Source organism: Numida meleagris, chromosome 3, assembly GCF_002078875.1.
Source record: "Numida meleagris isolate 19003 breed g44 Domestic line chromosome 3, NumMel1.0, whole genome shotgun sequence".
Lineage (NCBI taxonomy): Eukaryota > Metazoa > Chordata > Aves > Galliformes > Numididae > Numida > Numida meleagris.
The window spans coordinates 23,584,957-23,603,577 of NC_034411.1; the positions used below are offsets into that span (position 1 = coordinate 23,584,957).

Sequence of the window (18,621 nt, forward strand, 5' to 3'; positions counted from 1 at the left end):
GCTGAATCTGTGGCATGATTTTGCACTGATTGTATGGAACCAGAAGTGCTAAGCCCAGTGTTAAATTGAGATTTTGACTTGCAGAAATGAATGGTCTTTTTTAAAATACAGCGTTGCCTGATGAAATTTAAGAGCACAAGATCTTAGCTTTTAGTAGAAAGACCATTATTGATAAATTATTCTCTGTTGTGATCAGTATTGTTTTCTTTATAAAATATATACTGTGAAAATATTTTAGTGGAAAAATGAGGCATAATTCTTGGAATAATTATCTAAACATTTGTGTCAAACCAGTGACTACACAAATCTTTTGCTTTTCTCAGCAGTGTAATTGTGCAGTGTACATTCAGTGAAATAACTATTGTTTTTAATTTAGCTACTGGGAAGTGATTTCGTTTGTTCTTTGTTCTTTGATATTTGATCTGAGGCAATTTTTCTACTGTTGTCAATGGACAGACTCACAGGGGTCTTGTTCAAAGAACCTGTATTTGTTCTCGGAAAGAAGTAGGACAACTGTTTTTCATCTTCTTTATATTGGTTCCTCTGATACTTAAATGGCTCAGCTTTCATAGTGTTAATATCCAAAATAAGGAAAAACCTTTATGCATGTGGTAGTTGTACATTACTCCATTATTAGCAGTTGCTGTGGAGGAAGTATTTTCTGAGCCTGTGATTTTTACTACCTTTTTTTTTTTTTTTTTTGCACTGGCTTTCAGTCGTATTTGGACTATCATAGGAAAATTCTCTTCCTGTGCCTCCAGGAAAGAGTAAACATACTAACAGGATTAAGAGAGACTCAAAACTCAAGTAAAATCAGTTATGGTCTCAGAAGGTTGATTTCAGTACACTAGAAAGTCACACTAATCATATCTTACAAGGCTGAGAACTCAGTATATTTGATAGATCAGGATCTGCTTCCTCAAACAGTTGACTTAGAAAAATATGTAAAAACTTTTTTTAAACTGTTAAAACATCAGGAAATCAAACTGCTGTTTGATCAATCAACTGTTTAGAGCAAAAAAAAAAATCCTTTTGACAAATTAAGCTTTCAGTATTGTGAAATCTTCAGAGTGAGTATTGTACGTGAGAGAAAGTGTTGAGATGCATAGATTCATTGACCTAGTTAAGAGTTTTCAGTTAGAATGAATGCAGTACTTGGAGTGTAAGTAGTAATTTCTTTTTTCTCTATGCAAGACTGCTTTGCATACTTAGTGGATTAAAATAGTTACAAATTTCCCTCTGTCATTTTCTTCTGGCTGTAAGATAGAAGTGAGTTGTTTCTTATCAGATAGATCGTGTCTCTGTGATCTATATGCCGTGGATATTTCAAATTCAGAGAGGACAGAGAGACTGGCTTGAGGTTCGTGAATATGTTTCTGATCTGGCTTACAACTTTGTTTATTTATCAGTCTTTGCATCTGCTTTCTCTTGCCTTTTTAGATCTCCAAGTTTGATGTGAGCTATGAAACTGTAATTCAGTGGGAATAAATCTGAGTTTCTCATAATTTCGATTTTAGATGTTTCAGATGCAAAACACAGATTTCATATTCATGCAATCTGGATAATAATCTTGCATTTTAGGTCAGGAAATATTTGTAAGCATTACCAAGACATTTATAGGAAGTTTATCTCATATTTGTTTTTTGAAAGTAATATAAAAAAAATTGTCTTGAGGTTTTTTAAAGCTAGATATTAGTCGCATCAAATGTGATTGGAGGGTTCTTCAGATTGTACTAGATTCATAACTATTCTATTCCAGTCTTAATCAACCATTCAGATTTAGTTTATAGTTTAAAACTCTTGAGTTCCCTCTGGTGCGATTTTCAAAATTTACTTAAAAAAACAAAAGTTTCTTGGCAGAGTATTATGATTCTTTAGGCTTGTGAAATTAACATTAACAGTGGATATTAATCACTAAAGAAGTGATTGAAGTGTGATTTAAGAAAAGCATTTAATTGGTGCAAAAATAGGGAAATACTTGAGTTCCTCTTAATCAGTATATTTTGAGATGCAATTCCCATATCAGTGGATTTGGAAGTGTTGGCAGTTATTCTTGCGGGTTCGAGGCCTGACTTAACAGTGTTACGGTGCTGTTTTTGCTGGATGCATAGAGTGTAAAGACTTTGAAAATTTTATTTGTAGGATTTTTGGGGGTCTTTAAAAGTTAGAAAATCATTATTTTGTTAATGTAGAAGGAAAACCCTCGCAGGACAAAACCTCATTTACTACTAGGCAAGCTGGAGGAGTGGTGGGCCTGCAAGCAGCTCATGGAACATCAAGGACAAGTGCCAAGTCCTGCTTATGGAAAGGAAGAGCCACAGCAGGGATGCTGGCTGGGGATGGAGGGGCTGAAGAAGCAGCCCTGCAGAAAAGGCCCTGGGGGTGTGGGCAGGCAGCGAGGTGCCCAGTGGGGCTGTGTCTTCTCTGTTGTCAGAGATCCAGCTTTGAGCCAGAGAGGGACTTAAAGACCTTCTGAGGTCTGCTTCAGCCTGAAGGATCATATCCTGTGATTCCATGATTTATTTGATTTCATATTTTAATTTAGATTTAAAATTTATCTTAGCTTTTTAATTTGCATGTCTAAAATGTTACATGCTGTCTTTTCAGAAGGTTATTCAGCTAGCACTTACTGTGCCTGTGTTTGTGTGTGTGTGTTGTTCCAGGCCTTTACCAAGCTCACTTTTCAATAATAGTTGTATCACAATTGTTTTTGCATTCCTGTGTTTATTACTAGTTTCTTTTGTGCTCCTTTCTTGTGTAAACGTGCCATGTGATTAATAATATGGGTTTTTTTTTGTTTCAACAGAGGGAGAATATATCAAGATGTTCATGCGGGGTCGACCAATCACAATGTTCATTCCTTCTGATGTAGAAAACTATGATGATATTAGGACTGAGCTGCCTCCTGAAAAGTTAAAACTGGAGTGGGTGTATCCTTGATATCAATAACTATTTGTTGATGGTTGGTTTGTTTTTCTTGCCTTGCCTTGCCTTTTTTCTTTATAATCTAGCCTTGTCTTCTAGGGAGGGAAGTATTTAAAAAAAAAAAAAAAAAAGCAAAATAAAAAAGAACTATAACAAAATAAAGCAGTTTGTCAGTATTTTACAGTACATTTTTTAAGCTGCAGAAACAGAAAACCTGTGGTTTTTCTATGCTTCTTTTGCTGTTGAAACTAAATGCAGTTTATTTTGGAGGAAATATTCTCTTTGGAGAGCTACTGAGTTTCAAAATTCCCCCTCTTTATTCCCTGTAAGATAGACTGTGTATTCAGGAATATAGTTATTTTTTGTTCTGTGTTCATAACTGGAGAAATGGAAGCTCTTGAATAAGATCCAAGATTTCTCATATCTCTTATCTATGGAGAAAGGATTGTGGTACCCACCTGCCCAAAGTTTTTTGCACTAATTTTATGTTTCAGCTCTGAAATGGAAGGATTCAATTCTTGGAAAGTAGTATACTGTAAGTAAATAATTTTTTCTCAAGAGGTGAGTAGACATGTGGCTGACAACAAGTTTTCAGGCTTAGTAAATCTGAAGTTCATAACAGATGCTTCTGCACACATTTGGGTGTTCTTTCATGTCCTCCGATCTCTGCAGATTCTTCTAGTAAGCTCTGATTGTATAATTAAGCTTTTTAGTCCTCCTGTAAAATAACATGTCTAGACGGCTCTTGAGTTGGTGCAATCTGAAGTTTGATCCTTCTGATCTTGCTGAAAGCAAGCAGATTTTTAGAATGTTGATGATGCACTGACATATGTCAGGATATGTACAGACAGGAGCTCTCTCAGCATATCCCGTAGCAACTAAGACATACAAGTATTTTAAGCCACCCTTTCTTAGTCATTTTAGGAAAGAAGATTTCCCTATTATTTTCCTGCTTTTATTAGCAGAAGCTAATGATATTAGATACTCAGTTATGAAGAGCAACTGTGGAGCTAGTGTCCATTCAACTTTGCAGAAAGATTGTAAAAGCTTAGAACATAAAGGAGGAAAGTTTTGGTTTACTAGTCTGATTGGAAAGAAAACTGAGCTCTTACTCAGTCTTTGCAAAGCTGTGGTGCCCTGCCTTTCCTAGTGTCACCGCTCCTGGGTGCTGATGCTGGCACTTTTTTGATCACAAGAATGAATTGGGTCAATTGCTGATCTGGCTGAAATATAATCTTTTTTGTGAAGTTATCTTTTTCAGCAGGATCAACTCATTAATTTGATTTGTCCCATAAACGCCCAAGGACCACAACCAGCACACTGGAGTAAGGTCCAATGTACTTTTTCAGCAGCAGCAAGAAGTTTGCACTGCTGAAAACTGATTGTGAAATCATACCGTCAGTTAAGTAGGTGCAAATCCCAGTGTGGAAACACTTATTCAATGTCCAAAGACCTTAATTTCAGGTTAAACCAGTTTCCTGATGAGGGCTAATTAAAGTGAAATAAATCTTGTGTAAACAAACTGTCCATGTGTTTTTGGAATCTGTTTAAGGAAATATCATCCTAAATGAGACTGGTAGGTTTCTGTTTGTAGGATATCTTTTAGACAGAATACTGAAGAAAACAATGAGGAGAAAGCAGTAAAGTTTTTGAGGCAATACTATTGATTTGTGTGATGTTGAACAGAATTGGCATTTGGTTTTTGAGACACAAATTTATAACAACAGAATTTGTACGCTGTGCAAAGGCTGAGAAATCTGCAAGCTAGCCATAAATTCCTAATATAACTGCAGACTGAAGCTTGTGAGCTTTATGAACAAGGCATAGGACGGTGGTTCACAGACTATTTTAGTAACGTCTGTGCTTTGCAACTGAAACATTTGATTTGAAATCAAATGTTCAATAGTTCAATCTGTAAGCTTGTTGAGAAGCCTTCACAATATTAAGACAGTTACCTCTGAATTTCCCTGGTTGAAACAACAGCCTCATTGAAAGATGGACATTGAAATTTAGTGTAAATTAAGCATCAAATTTGTTACTATTTTTTTTTCTTTTGAGGAAGAGCAGTTATTATATTAATGCATCTCTTCTACCTTGTTCTGAGAGTTTGGCGAAGGGAAGATGTTCTGAGGAACAGCAACCCCTCGTGTTTTGAAGAAAGTAAAAATTTCTCCCACAAAGCAGGTTATGGCTTTGCATGCCCTTGAAAATGCTGCCACTGTTTGGCACTGTATTATGTGCAAGGAGTGAAGGAAAGGAATGGGCTGAGAAAACAACTTTCTTTTATTTTTGCAGCTTGGTGGATGCTGAAGCTCAGTGGTGGATGCCAAAATATTTAGCCATAGCTTTGCATGGTAAACTGCTACAAAAGGATGAATGTTCAAAGATGTCAGTCTCAATAAATCCTTGTCATTACAGTCCCTATTGTATTCAGGAGATCAACAAGATCTGCCTTTCTCTTTTGAGATGCCATTTAGACTAGTGTTCTTCGTGTTTCTGTATAGAAATAATATTTTCATTGGTTTATAGCCCATCATTTTGGAAAGTTCACTTTGTTTTGTTTTGCTTTTGTAAGGGGCCATTCTAGAGTTTCTTTTTGTTCCACTGATGTTTAAAAGTGGAAAATTTGGTGGGAAGTGAAATAGTGATAAAGGAGATCAGAAGCATCCTTTCTTCACCTCTCAGCATTGTGTTCCATCATTACTTCTCTTGATATCATCTGTTAAAGAAAACAGTGAATAATTTCATTTTCGGAGTCACTGTGTTCTTCTACAATATAGGAATCTGTTTCCTTTTCCTTGATCTTAAGGCACTTAATTGACAACTGAATGCAGTACCCCTCTTCAAACCATGGGTTAGTTACATTATTTAATGATTTTGTTTAATTTTGCAAGTGTTCTAGGGGCATAGTAGTCCTGTAGTTTAATGAGACTACAAAAGAGGAAAGAACTTTATTTGCTGGTAGTGTGCTGGGGGTCTTTTGGGAGTGGAAGGTGACATTGAGGAGGAGGAATGTGGTACTGTTTTTGGTAGAAAGGTAGCCCTTGTCCAAGAAAAAGGCCAGGCTGTCAAGTACGGAGACTTTAGTTTAGGTGCTCCAAAATTTGGTCTACTGTGCCTGCTTTTATTAAGAGAGGGCTAGCTTGACCCATTCAACTTTCTCCATGTTGGTCTTTGACTTTGCCTGTCTATCTGATTATCCAAGAGCTTGGAATCCTTCAGCTAAAGTTGCATAAGGTATTTCCTGTTTTTTCCTTGTTGTTGCAGATGTAGTTGGCACTGAATTGGGAACCTCCATCTTGGGTGTTGTGCAGGACATAACAGGAAAGGTTGTTTTGTTTTTTTTTTTAATTAAGGCTTCAGATCTGCTACTGAAGTCTGAGTGATGATTTTAATAGTACTTAATGACCCTGGGAATTGAAACACAGACAGACAGCCACATTTATAGTCTAAATTGAGGAAGTTGCACCAGTTTCAAAGTAATAACAAGTTATAGTAAAATTTGATCAGTGCTAACCAAGTCTGGATTGTGGTGTGTAAAAATTTTGAATGTTGTAGAGGCAGAGAAGTAATGCAGGCTTTTTGGAAAAATCATCCCTTGTATATATTTTGGGTAGTTTGGGTAGACTATTTTTTACTGTGTCCATTCATTTTAAGATTTATTTGCTTTAAAAATACTCTAAAGCATTCTAAAACACTATTTCCTGAACTTGGCAGCTGCTGTGCAGAAGTTTGCATTTTTCTGAAGGAATTTTCACATGCTTGTTTTGAAAAGGCAAACAGAACCAGTACACTGGTCCTCAGCATGGAGGTGCCCAACTCTGCTGCTGTTAAAGATTCACACTGAGAATTTCTGTAAGGTGACAGGGTTACATTTGTTTTACCCCATTGTGCCTCACATACATTTCATTTTCACATCAATTACTATCACTTTTTATGTGGTTTGGTTTTCTGAAGTCTTGATTCTTTTTTTTCTAATATATTTTTTAAACTGTTAACTAAAACTGTGCTGTAGTTTCAGAGGAAAACATAAATGGCACTTTGTGACATGAGAGATCCCCAGTAGTCATCCTTTCTATGGTTGTTGTTGTTGTTTTTATATTTTTGTGTGTGATATACAGTGATTATAAAACCTTGACTTAAAAAAATATATACAAACAGATATGGGTATCGTGGAAGAGATTGTCGAGCCAATGTTTACCTCCTTCCTACCGGAGAAATTGTATATTTCATAGCATCAGTTGTGGTACTATTTAATTATGAGGAGAGAACTCAACGACACTACCTGGGTCATACAGACTGTGTTAAATGGTTAGTATAAAACATTTGTGTATATATGTGTCATAATTTAGTAAGGTGTTATTTTAATTCTTTTTACTGTATCTGTGATCTCATTAATATCATCATAATGTAGTTATTCTTTTGTTTCATCTGTCCCAGTAGATTTCACTGTAGTTTACGCTGTACAAACGAACAGCACTAGAGCAGTCCACACTAGCTTAGTGTTTCTGGCTTAAATATAAAACCAGATATGTAGACACTCTAGAAGTGTCAGATTAGAGATGGAGTATCTGCATGAATTATTCTAAATACGTATTCCAATAATTAAAAATTGACATCAGCCAAATTCCTAGATCAAGCAGTTAAAGGCAATATGGCACAGATGTAGACTTAAGAGAATTAGAAAACCAAATGGAAGGCAGATGATAATTTTCTTATTTTTCAATAGATATCCCATCCAAGTATTTAAACCATTTGAGGTAAGAGAAAGACACTTTCACATAAAGGCAGGAAAAGCACATCACTATTGGTGCAAATGCAGTTGGTCATGTCACAACATTTGTCTGAAGAGTAGTAGAGGGCTTTGATTTTAATGGTATATCCTTAGTATACCTGAGTGGAAGAAACGAGTTGCTATCTAAATCTCATTTCTCCTAGCTCTGCTTTAATAACTGTAATTGCTTCCTGTGGGAAGAATACTGTCAGAATTGTGTTCTTTACATTCATTCAAAATCTTAGACTGAATTTTAAACATTTTGGTGTCTACCATCCTGACTTATTAATTTCCCCCATCTGCTGTTCCCTCTTGCCTATTGTCTTGCTTTCCTCACCTTTGTAATTTTACAGAGAAAGCAAATGAGAAGGCTAGTAAAAAAAAAAATAAATAAATAAGAGTAAGAGGATGTGGACTTGGAAATTATATTATCTGTTTTTTTTTTACATTGGCTTCAAAGCAAAAGCAGGTTTTGACTTTCACTAGGAGTGCACCGCACGGGAGATTTTCATTAGTACAATTCTATCAGTAACTCATTTCAAGAGGCAGTAGTCCTTAACTCCTGGGTGCATGTACCCTTGACCATCTTCCCAGCTGTTTTTCCCCAGGTTTGTGCTATCCATAGATTTGGGTGTAAAGTATGCTGTAGTGCTTATGAAAATGGTAAATAATGGTATGTATGAAGTTCAACATGAGACAAATGTGTATTTTGTTACAGTGGACTCCTAGCATAGCACAAACCTGAGATTTATTTGCCAGAGCACATGTGGAGGTGGCTCTTGTAGCGCTCTTGGTTGTGTGCCAGCGGCCATTGCAAAAGCCTGATTAACCCAACAGGATTTTGCAGTATTATATGAGACAAAATAGTCTGACAAGGAAAATTTTCAAGCTGTCTCATTAAAGGTGGGATCTAGGATCATAAGTGACTTCCTGGGCGTCTGTTGAAAAATTAAAAAAAAAAAAAAGAAAGAAAAAACCTCTCAGTTCTGAAGGCTGATGACAGCAAAAGCAAGTCATATTTCTGTCTGTCTTAGTCTTGCAGTTCATCCAGACAAAATTAGAATTGCAACAGGACAGTTAGCTGGAGTGGATAAAGATGGAAGGGTAAGTAAGAGAGCTGTCGAGCAGTAGTGTCTTGTTTTGAAAATCAGGGAAAATTGTTTTGTTTTAATCTCATAATCACCTTCTGTTTGCAGTTTTTCTTACACACTGCATTTACTGAGATATTTTGCTGTTTCCAAGGTTAACAGTATATATCTGTAGCAAAAGGTAGTACCAAATAAGCATTTAGCCATACATCAAAAAGAGTACAGGCTCGTGGTCTTCAATCAGTGACATGGAAAACTCATTTTTAATCCTGCAAGCAACTGTGAGCCTTGTAATTGATTTATAAGGCTACATCATTTGTTACATCTCTTTCAATAACTCTTCTCCCAGAGGAAAATAAACCCCTGGTTCAGTAAGTCCATGTGCTCATAAAGGCTTCACGGGAAGGGAAACCCACTTTGGGAATCTGTGGAAGGTGTATCAAGCTTTCCTAGAAACTTGCTCAGTTGAGGACAAGCATGGTTAAAAGTTCTTGTCCTTGGTGAGGTCTCATAATTTGAATAATCAGATTATCTTCATGAAGTTGTAGATGTCAAGAAAATAACACAGATGCCTTGAAATGTAGAAACACATTAAGTACGTTAAGTACGACCCTTACTCAAATGATTAGTTTCTTATTTTTTGTGAGAAATCATCGCGAGCTTTGTATAGATATTGTTATGATTTACACTGAACTTTTGTTTAACTATGATTTTTTTTTTTAATGGTGAATGGTGTCCCTAAGGCAATCTGATTCTCACTGCATTTGTAATTGTTTTGCATCTATGAAGCTAACGTGCTTTGGAGTAGTACTTGGATGAAATATACCTTTGGAGGTTTTCCTTCAGTGGTTGGTTATGGTTAGGTGACTCAGTGCACTAGGGTTGTTTTTTTAATATTATTTTCTGCATACTCTTATGTTTCAAAAATAGGATTTCATCACTTGTTGTCAGTTGTTGTGCAAGATGTTTAAGTCTGGGGTTTGAAATTCAAGATGACTCTTCCATTATTTGTTCAACGGTTTAAATTGCACAGAGATTTATTTTCATGAGTACCAAATGCCCATGTGATATTTGTAGATCCCATGCAGTGGGCAGAAGCTGTCTCAGCTCCTTGTCTCTTGAGGTTCAAGACACAATCCAAGAGCAGCATCCACACAACTCATCTGCATTTCACCCCAGTTTGCTGCTTGAGTAGCTTGACATAACCTGATGGCTGCGTTTGATTCCTTTGCTGTCTATGACACTGTTTGTCCCATTGCTTTTGTGCAGCCCTTACAGCCCCATGTTAGAGTGTGGGATTCAGTGAGCCTGGTGACGCTGCAGGTTATTGGCCTGGGGACTTTCGAGCGTGGAGTTGGGTGCTTGGATTTTTCAAAAGCGGTAAGACAGATGCTGCTATTGAGGTTTTACCTGATTTGTCCGACCCTTCTGAATGTGATTGCCTTGCTGACCTGCTTTGGTATTAAAACTGTGTTCGTAAAGTCTCAGCATACTCTATAAAAACGGCTGACAGCAAGTGAGGTAGAAAAACAGTATGTTGCAGTTGTAAAATTGTGGCAACAAACAAGATCTATGAATAAATAGGAGGCACAGAAATACCTTGGCTGGAAGTTGAAATCTGCGCTTGGCTTGGTGGTTTGGAGGGGGCAAGACAAGAGGGAGCTTTTATTTGTTTGGATGTTAAAATCAGGCATGTTACTGAGGTTCGTGAAGATGTTTCAGTGGGTTCTGATGGAAAGGATAGCTTGTCTGCTTGCACAACTGGAAGAGGATTTTATCCATGAACAGGAAATTTAAAAAAAAAAAAGTTCAATTTGTGCTTTTTTATTTTACATAGAATAAGAAATATAAATCTTGTAAGTCTTGTCACTGTGCCCATGAATTTTACCAGAAGTAATAGTAAGAAATGAAAATGTGTTATGTTGTTTGTCATTGATAAAATTCTCATTTCCAATTTGCTGCTGAGTTTATTTTGTGTAAAATACATGTGTATTTTAATCTTTAAGCTGCCTTTGTGTTTTTACCAAAGCACTAAGAATCCATGCTGTTATTCTTGCAGGAGAAGAGAATTGATGTTTAAAAACAAAACAAAAAAACATTTAAAAAAAAAAATCCAAACTCAGCTGTATTTTGCTTACACAGAATCACAGAACAGCTAAGGTGGGAAGGGACCTCTGTTGATCACCTCATCTGGGGCAGGCTGCATAGGACTGTGTTGGACCAGTTGGGTTTTGAGCAGCATCAGACACAACCTGTTGAAAAACAAATGCTTATGCTCTATTGCTGCTGTTTCACCAAACATCAAAACATTGTTTAGTTAGTTATGTCTAGGTTTTGTCTTTTAGGAAATAAAATAAAATTAAAAAACATAAATAAAATAGTGTGAGAAGAAAACTGTAATTTGTAATTCCTATCACTGTAACAAACCAGGAAGCTTTTAACTTTAAGGCAAATAAATGCATGTTCCACCATTTAATTAAAAGAAGAAAAAAATAACAAAACAAACAAACAAAAAAACCCAGCAACCTAAGGAATTTGGAATGTTAGCTTTTATTAGACTGAAAAAGTGAATGTTAAGTATCTAGAGCTGCGCTTTTATCACATAATCCACCTAACCCACACAAAAGCAGTCCGTGCTGCCAATGCTGTCTCAAGGGTATTTTTCACTTAATTGGAATGCATGTTTGCGTAGTACTGCTCATAATAGCGTTAGTATTGGGGAATAACAATTTCAGTCACCTCTATTTTCATAATTTGTTAGAGAACACGGTCTGAGCTGCACAAATCAATTTTCAAATAAACAAGGCCTCCTCCAAATCTTTCTTTGTGCAAGTATGAGCCATTTCAGTTATTCAATGCTGTAGATGCGATATCTTCCCACTTCTTAATCACAATTTTGTTTTGAAAGTGTTACCTTGCTTCCTTCAGTTTTACCAATTACATAATGAAGCTACTCAATACTTAAATGCTCTGTGAGGAAAAAGATGACATGCTTTCTGAATGATAATACTACAAAGTTGTGTGTGTGATGGTCACCCTTACGAAAGAAAACCACAAGTGAAACTGTGCATTCTGAGACTCAAGGAAAAACAATCTATTTGCAGAATAGAAAGAGGGGAGAAACATTTTTGCTACTAGCATGATAATATATATGTATTTCTTTTTTTTTAAAAAAGAAGGAAATTTAAAAAAAACTGTAAGGGAAAGATTTGTAAGATACTGTAAAGCTTTCCTAGAATATATTTTGAAGCATGATGATTTGTTGTGAGATTATGGAAAAATATTTCTTACTTCTAAGCAAAAGGAAAATAGCAGATATACCTATCATATAATTCCTTAGAAAGGACTTGCTTGATTTATATTTCTACCTCTGTGTTTTTTAGATATTATTGCCATGCCTTGTTTCTGAACATGGATTGATAATTCGCTGTCTTTTTCATTTAGGATTCTGGTACTCATTTGTGTGTAATTGATGACTCTAATGAGCATATGCTCACTGTATGGGATTGGCAGAAGAAATCAAAAGTAGCAGAAATAAAGGTAAATATTACACAATTGCCTGTTCTAAAATACAAATGCTTTTATTCTTAAAAATACAATAATTTTGTGAGGCACAAATTTGATCTTACTTGGAAACAGCTGTCTAATACTGCTGAGCTGTATAAGAGCATAAAAGAAATGTGTTCTTAACTTGTATGTTGGAAGAGTTTTGAATATTGGAACGCTTATAATTAAATTTTACTCTTACACAAGGGCTAATCTAAATAAAGCAATGCTCTAGTCTTTTCTTAATTAAAAAATAATAGTAATCCTGGGAACTTTGAAGGAGCTGAAATGATTCAGTCTATAATTCTTTATATTAAAATATATATACTTTTAGATATTCTTTATTTTCATTTTTCTCTGAATCAAGTTCCAAACATTGGTTTTTTTGGTAGGCGTACTTCTGCGGTATTGCAATTTATTCTACTTTCTTGATTCTCTTATGAGCTGCTGAATTGCTGGTTGATGAGAAGGGTTTGTGTAAAGCTGATTCCACTGAAAAAACTTTATCTAATAATAACTTGCTGCTGAAGTCCCGGTTTTGAGACATCTTGCTTTGCAACAAGCAAACAGATAAATATGGATGTGGAACTGAGGTGTTTTTTTTATTTATTTTAATCATGAGTCAGTATGTGAAATACTCTACAAGCACGTATGTCTATGCGATTACAAACCTGCAATTTCAAATAGTCAGGGCTCTTGGGCCCATTTTCCCTAAATCATGTTGACTGATAATAACTATACGCTGTTCTGTAAGTGTTAATGTAATTAAATGTCAGCTTTTGTATTTATTTTATTTCCTTGCAGATATTTAATACAAAGCTATTTGGCATATTCTGTAGATTTCCTTTCCCATTTTATTGACATCGCATTTTGACTCCTTTTACTCTTGAGTACTTGGTGCTTCTGAACTGACTAGCAAACAAATCAAGAGTGACAACTTCAGTTATTCATGTTTAGGATTTTATCTTAGAGTATCTTGAGCACCTTCGCCAACAGCTGGGTTCAGTGTGAGCAGAGTGTTTCCTTCCTTGAGCTAAATGCATTCGTAAACAACAAATTACATTATAAGAAGATTGTTTTCCTCAAGTGAGCCAAAAATGCTGGAGTGGTATAGGGCCAAGCTTTTGGTACTTCCCTGGGTGCTGATTCAGCAACACTTAAGTACACTCCTTTAAGGCATGTGCTTAAATGCCACTGAAGTAAAAGGGCATAGATGCATTTACTTAAGTGTTCTGCAGAATAATTGCCTCCAGGAAATTACCCTGAATGTTTTGTTGAGTTTACTTTAAAAGTCAGAAAAATGACCAGTTGGTTTGTTTGTAAAATTCATTGGTAAGGGATAAAATACTCACTGAGGTGTTAATAATTCAGTAAAAGTATGTGCAGCCAGTAAAAATACAAAGGTTGGACCATATGTTTCAGAGTTTTGAGTTGAGTGGGCTTCTTTTTACTCTTCTTCATGGGGAAAAAAGGATGCACAGGAATTTTTATAGAATTTCAGAAAGAGAATAATGTACATAATCCTGGTATGCTATGGTTGACTGAGTTACTTCTATCACAGTTTTGTTACTCAGAAAAGCAAACTAGTCCGTGCAGAAACTAAACAGTGTTCAATCAAAAAATGTATTTTTGTATTTCATTTTCCATGGCAAAATTCTCCAGCTATACTAGAAAACAAAGCTCTTGTGATTTAGAAAGTTGGTATGAAGCACCGACTTCAGTATAAAGTTTGATTTTAAAAAACAACAACAACAACAACGAAAAACATAACAAGCCAATAAACAAGTATGAATAGAAAATACTAAAAGGATTTGTGCAGTCATTCAGACAGTTTAGGAGGGAATGCTTACGGATTCTTTCATACACAGAACAACCTCTGTAGCTCCTCCTGTCTCTGTTCTGAAACCTGGGATTTTACACGAGTTTCTAGTAAAAGTAGAACAGAACCTCTGAATAACTATTATTTGTGTTATTTCAGACAACAAATGAAGTTGTGCTTGCTGTAGAATTCCATCCAACTGATGCAAATACCATAATAACATGTGGCAAATCTCATATATTTTTTTGGACTTGGAGTGGCAATTCGTTATCGAGGAAGCAAGGGATATTTGGGGTAAGAATGTCTTGATATCAGGTCAGTTTTAAATCAGTGGAATGGTCTGCTCATGCTTTCTTCAAATTTGTTTTGTTGTCACTTTATATATTTTGAGCAGAGTGCTAAACAAACAACAAAAAGATTAAATTCTATTTATGTATATGCAGGGTTGTATGGGTGTGGATAGATTATTCTAAGTTCATTGAGTACAAACAGTTATCCCTTTCTCTTGCTTGTTTTGTTTCAGAAATATGAGAAACCCAAATTTGTTCAATGTTTGGCTTTTTTGGGAAATGGTGATGTGCTCACTGGAGACTCAGGTGGGATAATACTTATATGGGGCAAAACTACTGTAGAATCTACTCCAGGAAAAGGACCTAAAGGTAGGATACATTCACAGTTAATCACAGATTATACAATCTGCAGAAGACAAATATAAAGAATTGCATTAGAAACAAAATAGGAAGAAAAACCTAGCTATTAGTAACAAGTGATGCTAAACTCCTTCAGGTCTCGTGAATTTGATGACTTAATAACAATCTGGAGTTTCTCTGTGCCCAAGTAAATGAAAACTACTTTGTCTAAATATTTTACATTTTACAACTGTGCAGTTAATCATATTTCACTTCATCCTGCGGTCTGGATGAGGTTATGGGTTCGGTTTGAGGATTCTGCAGGTTACATTTGTTTCCTAAGGCTTATGTTGTACCATGCTTAGTCTCAGGGGGATACTGTTAAGAGGAGTTGTGTGTGAAGGGAAAATGTAATGCAGAGTTATACCAATTATGCAAATATGAGTGTCTGGTTAGGATAGCACTCAAATTTTGGCTGCAAAGGATAGTTTTAAACCCATTTTATTTGAAACATGGGTTAAAGTTGCTCTTCAGGACGAAAGTTTTGTAGAAAAGAAAGAAAAATTGTTATCCAACTATATGCAGACCTGGAACAGTTGAGCCCTAAAGTAACTCATAAATTCAAGGGTAATTCATTTTACTTGGCAGCTATTTCAAACACTCTGGTTTAAATTGGTATGCAAGGAAAACATTTGTGTAAAAAGCAAATATTTAAAGGTAAGTCTGTTTTTGTAGGTAGATAATTTCTTGTCTTTCAAACTAACTGCGGTGGAAAAGTAACAGGTTACTTATGTTTAAGTTTGAGGTTCTTTCTGTGCAAAATAACCTTTTCCCTATGTAATCTTAAAAGTTATCAAATACAGCATTTATTTACACCACTTTAATCAAATATGAGATCTTTTAGTTAGTTCATCACATTAAGTTGGTCACCAGACTATCTCAAATGCTTTTTTGCAGTGTAAGAGCATGCTGACTTGAACAGACTTCAGCTGTAGCCAGAGTCAGCTGAATTACATTGGCATTTATGTGGGTGATGTTTCAGGGTTTTTCTGTGATTACTGCTTGCACATATGCAAATCTTCAAAGCCCTAGAATCTTCCTTTATTAAGATGTACTTTCCTATAGCAGTTCTTTTCAAATAAGCACTCAATTAGAATGCAAGAGATTTCCTTTAATTCTGTTTTTCATTTAATTTTTCCATCCCTCTTGCTAGTGTTTTCCTCTGAGTAGTCTACTATATTGATAGTTGCCAAATGCTGGTTTACTATTTTTAAGTGAGGCAACATCAAGCATCAGATATTAGGATCGTACATCCTGGAAACTTTGCTATAAATAATTTGCTTTTTTTTCCCCATTTTCATTCTCATAAGTCTGTAGACTAGGCTTTGAGTTTCTTTTAATAAAATAATTCTTTGCTGATAAGTACGTAGCAAATATTTTTCAATACTTTGGGAGTTTTTCTTGCATCTGGGAAAATTGTGTTCCCTAGGGTAGCAGGAAATTTAGAGTATTTAGCAAATAACTGTGCTTGTCTTCACAAGTTTTAGGGTGGTTAAGCTCAAAACAGTTCTCTTCAGAAAGGCACACCTTTTATTTTATCTTTTTGTCCTGTAAGAAAACACTACCACCTTGTGTTTGCAGTACTGATGCAATGCTAATAGCTTGACACTCCAAATGCAATTATTGATTGTACACTGTTACTTAACTCTTATGCCAAAATGTACAGTTCCTTGTAATCCTCAGTTGAGAACGAGTAGTGTTTTGTATTATTTTCTTTTTGTGCATGTAGGAGTATATCAGATAAGCAGACAAATCAAAGCTCACGATGGCAGTGTTTTTACCCTCTGCCAAATGAGGAATGGGATGCTGCTAACAGGAGGTGGGAAAGACCGAAAGATCATTCTGTGGGATCATGATTTGAATCCTGAAAGGGAAATTGAGGTAAGAAGGAAAGAGTGACAAGGAAGTTGTATTAACAAGGTATGATTATCAATCCTGAGCCTTCCCTCATTCCTTAGAGTATCTGTAGTTAGGATGACAGCGTGCCTTCTGGTTGCTGTCTTTTTAAGTGGAAGATAATGTTTTGTAATAAAAGTGTATCAATTTTCAGCCTAGAAATGAGCCCATATGAGATCTGGTTTTTGAGCTCTTCTTTAGTTTCTTTTATTCATCCTACTTTGGAGTATTTTCTTTAGTATTGCCTGTGTTTTTTCTAAAGTTTGCCCGTCTGGATAAAGGCAGTCTTACCAGGATTTAAATTTTTTTGTGGAGCTTTTGACATTAGAGGACTAATCAGTAGGATATGTATGTATACTCTGTGGAAATTAGTTATATTGAGGAACTTCTCTTGACTTTATCTAAAAAACAGATATTTAGTGAAAACGTAGGCCTCTGTTTTGGCCATGTGGCAGTGATGAGGATAAACTGGAAAAAATTGTACATTATGGATTTAAAAATATGTGTTTTTTTTTCCTTACAATAGATGACCTCTTGAAATAGTTTATTCTCAGTTTTTCTAGGAGTGATTTACTCCACATATCTAGGAGTGATTTACTCCACATAACTAACACCCATTTATAGCAGCATTCTGATGGACCTAAACACGTATGTTAATAAAAAGAGCTTGTTTCTGTCTCAAGTCCAGTATTGACCATTAGAAAGCAAGTCTGACAGTAAGTAGTTGTTGAGTTATCCTGTACAACCCTTAGACTTGAGCAAAACACTATACATATCAGTCTGTTTTCTTTCTGATTATATGTTGTTAAAGCTAATTTTTTTTTGAGAAATGCAACCACACAGCTTTCTGAGCTGTTATAATTATTTTCTATTTTCTTTAAAAAGCAAAGCCATTTGGGGGGGGGAGGGGGGGAACATGAAAAAAGAACACAAAAAACAACCCACAAATGCCCATTGTAAAATAGAGCAGTGTATGAGCATTCAAGCATGCCATAAACAAACACAGTAAAACATGGAGTCATTGCTGACATAAGGCATACGAACATTTACTTAAGGTTAATCAGGAAGCATTAAGAAAACCAGGAAGCATTTACTGTGGGCTACAAGATTCTTCTTCATTTTCACAATGTGTTTTGAAAAGTGGACAGTAACTATAAATATTGTTCCCGTCCCTCTGAGTCGTAAGAATGTGGTGTGCATTTATTTGGTGTATCTGATGCTTAAAAATCAGTGGAACTTCAGTATTATTTTTTTTACCAAGACCTATTAAAATGGAATAATTCCAGTTGTTTTGGAGTGAGGTCCTGTTGTATCTAATGAACAAACAAATGAGGTAAGTTTGAGGTCAAGTCCTCGCCTAGTGCATACATGATTAGATTATTCCTTTTTACTAGGAGAATTGCTGTTCTGGTACTGCTGTGCACTATTTATGGCCTTCAGAAATAAGCACCTGTTAAGATATGCAATGTGACTTTCGAAGTGTTTCTCTTCCTAGGTTCCTGATCAGTATGGAACAATCAGAGCAGTAGCAGAAGGAAAAGCAGATCAATTTTTAGTGGGTACTTCACGAAACTTTGTTTTGCGTGGAACATTTAATGATGGTTTCCTAGTAGAAGTACAGGTGAGCAAAATGATTTCTTGAACTATTAGCCTAAAATTGTGAAAGTTTCCCTGACCCTGTCTTGATCTGAGACTTTTTATTTCATTCTTTATCAAATCACATGTGTTCTTTCCAGGGACATACCGATGAACTCTGGGGACTGGCATCACATCCTTTCAAAGACTTATTTTTAACTTGTGCTCAAGATAGGCAAGTTTGTATGTGGAACTCTGTGGACCACACACTGGAATGGACCAGGCTGCTAGATGTATGTCAACCCTTCA

General features: G+C 35.7%; 1 protein-coding gene across 5 annotated transcripts in view; it reads left to right on the top strand.

The window, feature by feature from the left end:
- Nucleotides 1–18,621, top strand: part of EML4 (echinoderm microtubule associated protein like 4) — a 153,523-nt gene that overhangs the window by 112,106 nt on the left and 22,796 nt on the right. For all 5 annotated transcript variants that reach the window (XM_021390062.1, XM_021390061.1, XM_021390064.1 and 2 more), the window contains 10 exons: nucleotides 2,807–2,930; nucleotides 7,087–7,236; nucleotides 8,734–8,803; nucleotides 10,057–10,167; nucleotides 12,232–12,327; nucleotides 14,312–14,446; nucleotides 14,676–14,811; nucleotides 16,571–16,722; nucleotides 18,233–18,358; nucleotides 18,474–18,605. In XM_021390062.1, the coding sequence (XP_021245737.1) occupies nucleotides 2,807–2,930; nucleotides 7,087–7,236; nucleotides 8,734–8,803; nucleotides 10,057–10,167; nucleotides 12,232–12,327; nucleotides 14,312–14,446; nucleotides 14,676–14,811; nucleotides 16,571–16,722; nucleotides 18,233–18,358; nucleotides 18,474–18,605 (1,232 nt within the window). The remainder of the gene's footprint in view (nucleotides 1–2,806; nucleotides 2,931–7,086; nucleotides 7,237–8,733; nucleotides 8,804–10,056; nucleotides 10,168–12,231; nucleotides 12,328–14,311; nucleotides 14,447–14,675; nucleotides 14,812–16,570; nucleotides 16,723–18,232; nucleotides 18,359–18,473; nucleotides 18,606–18,621) is intronic.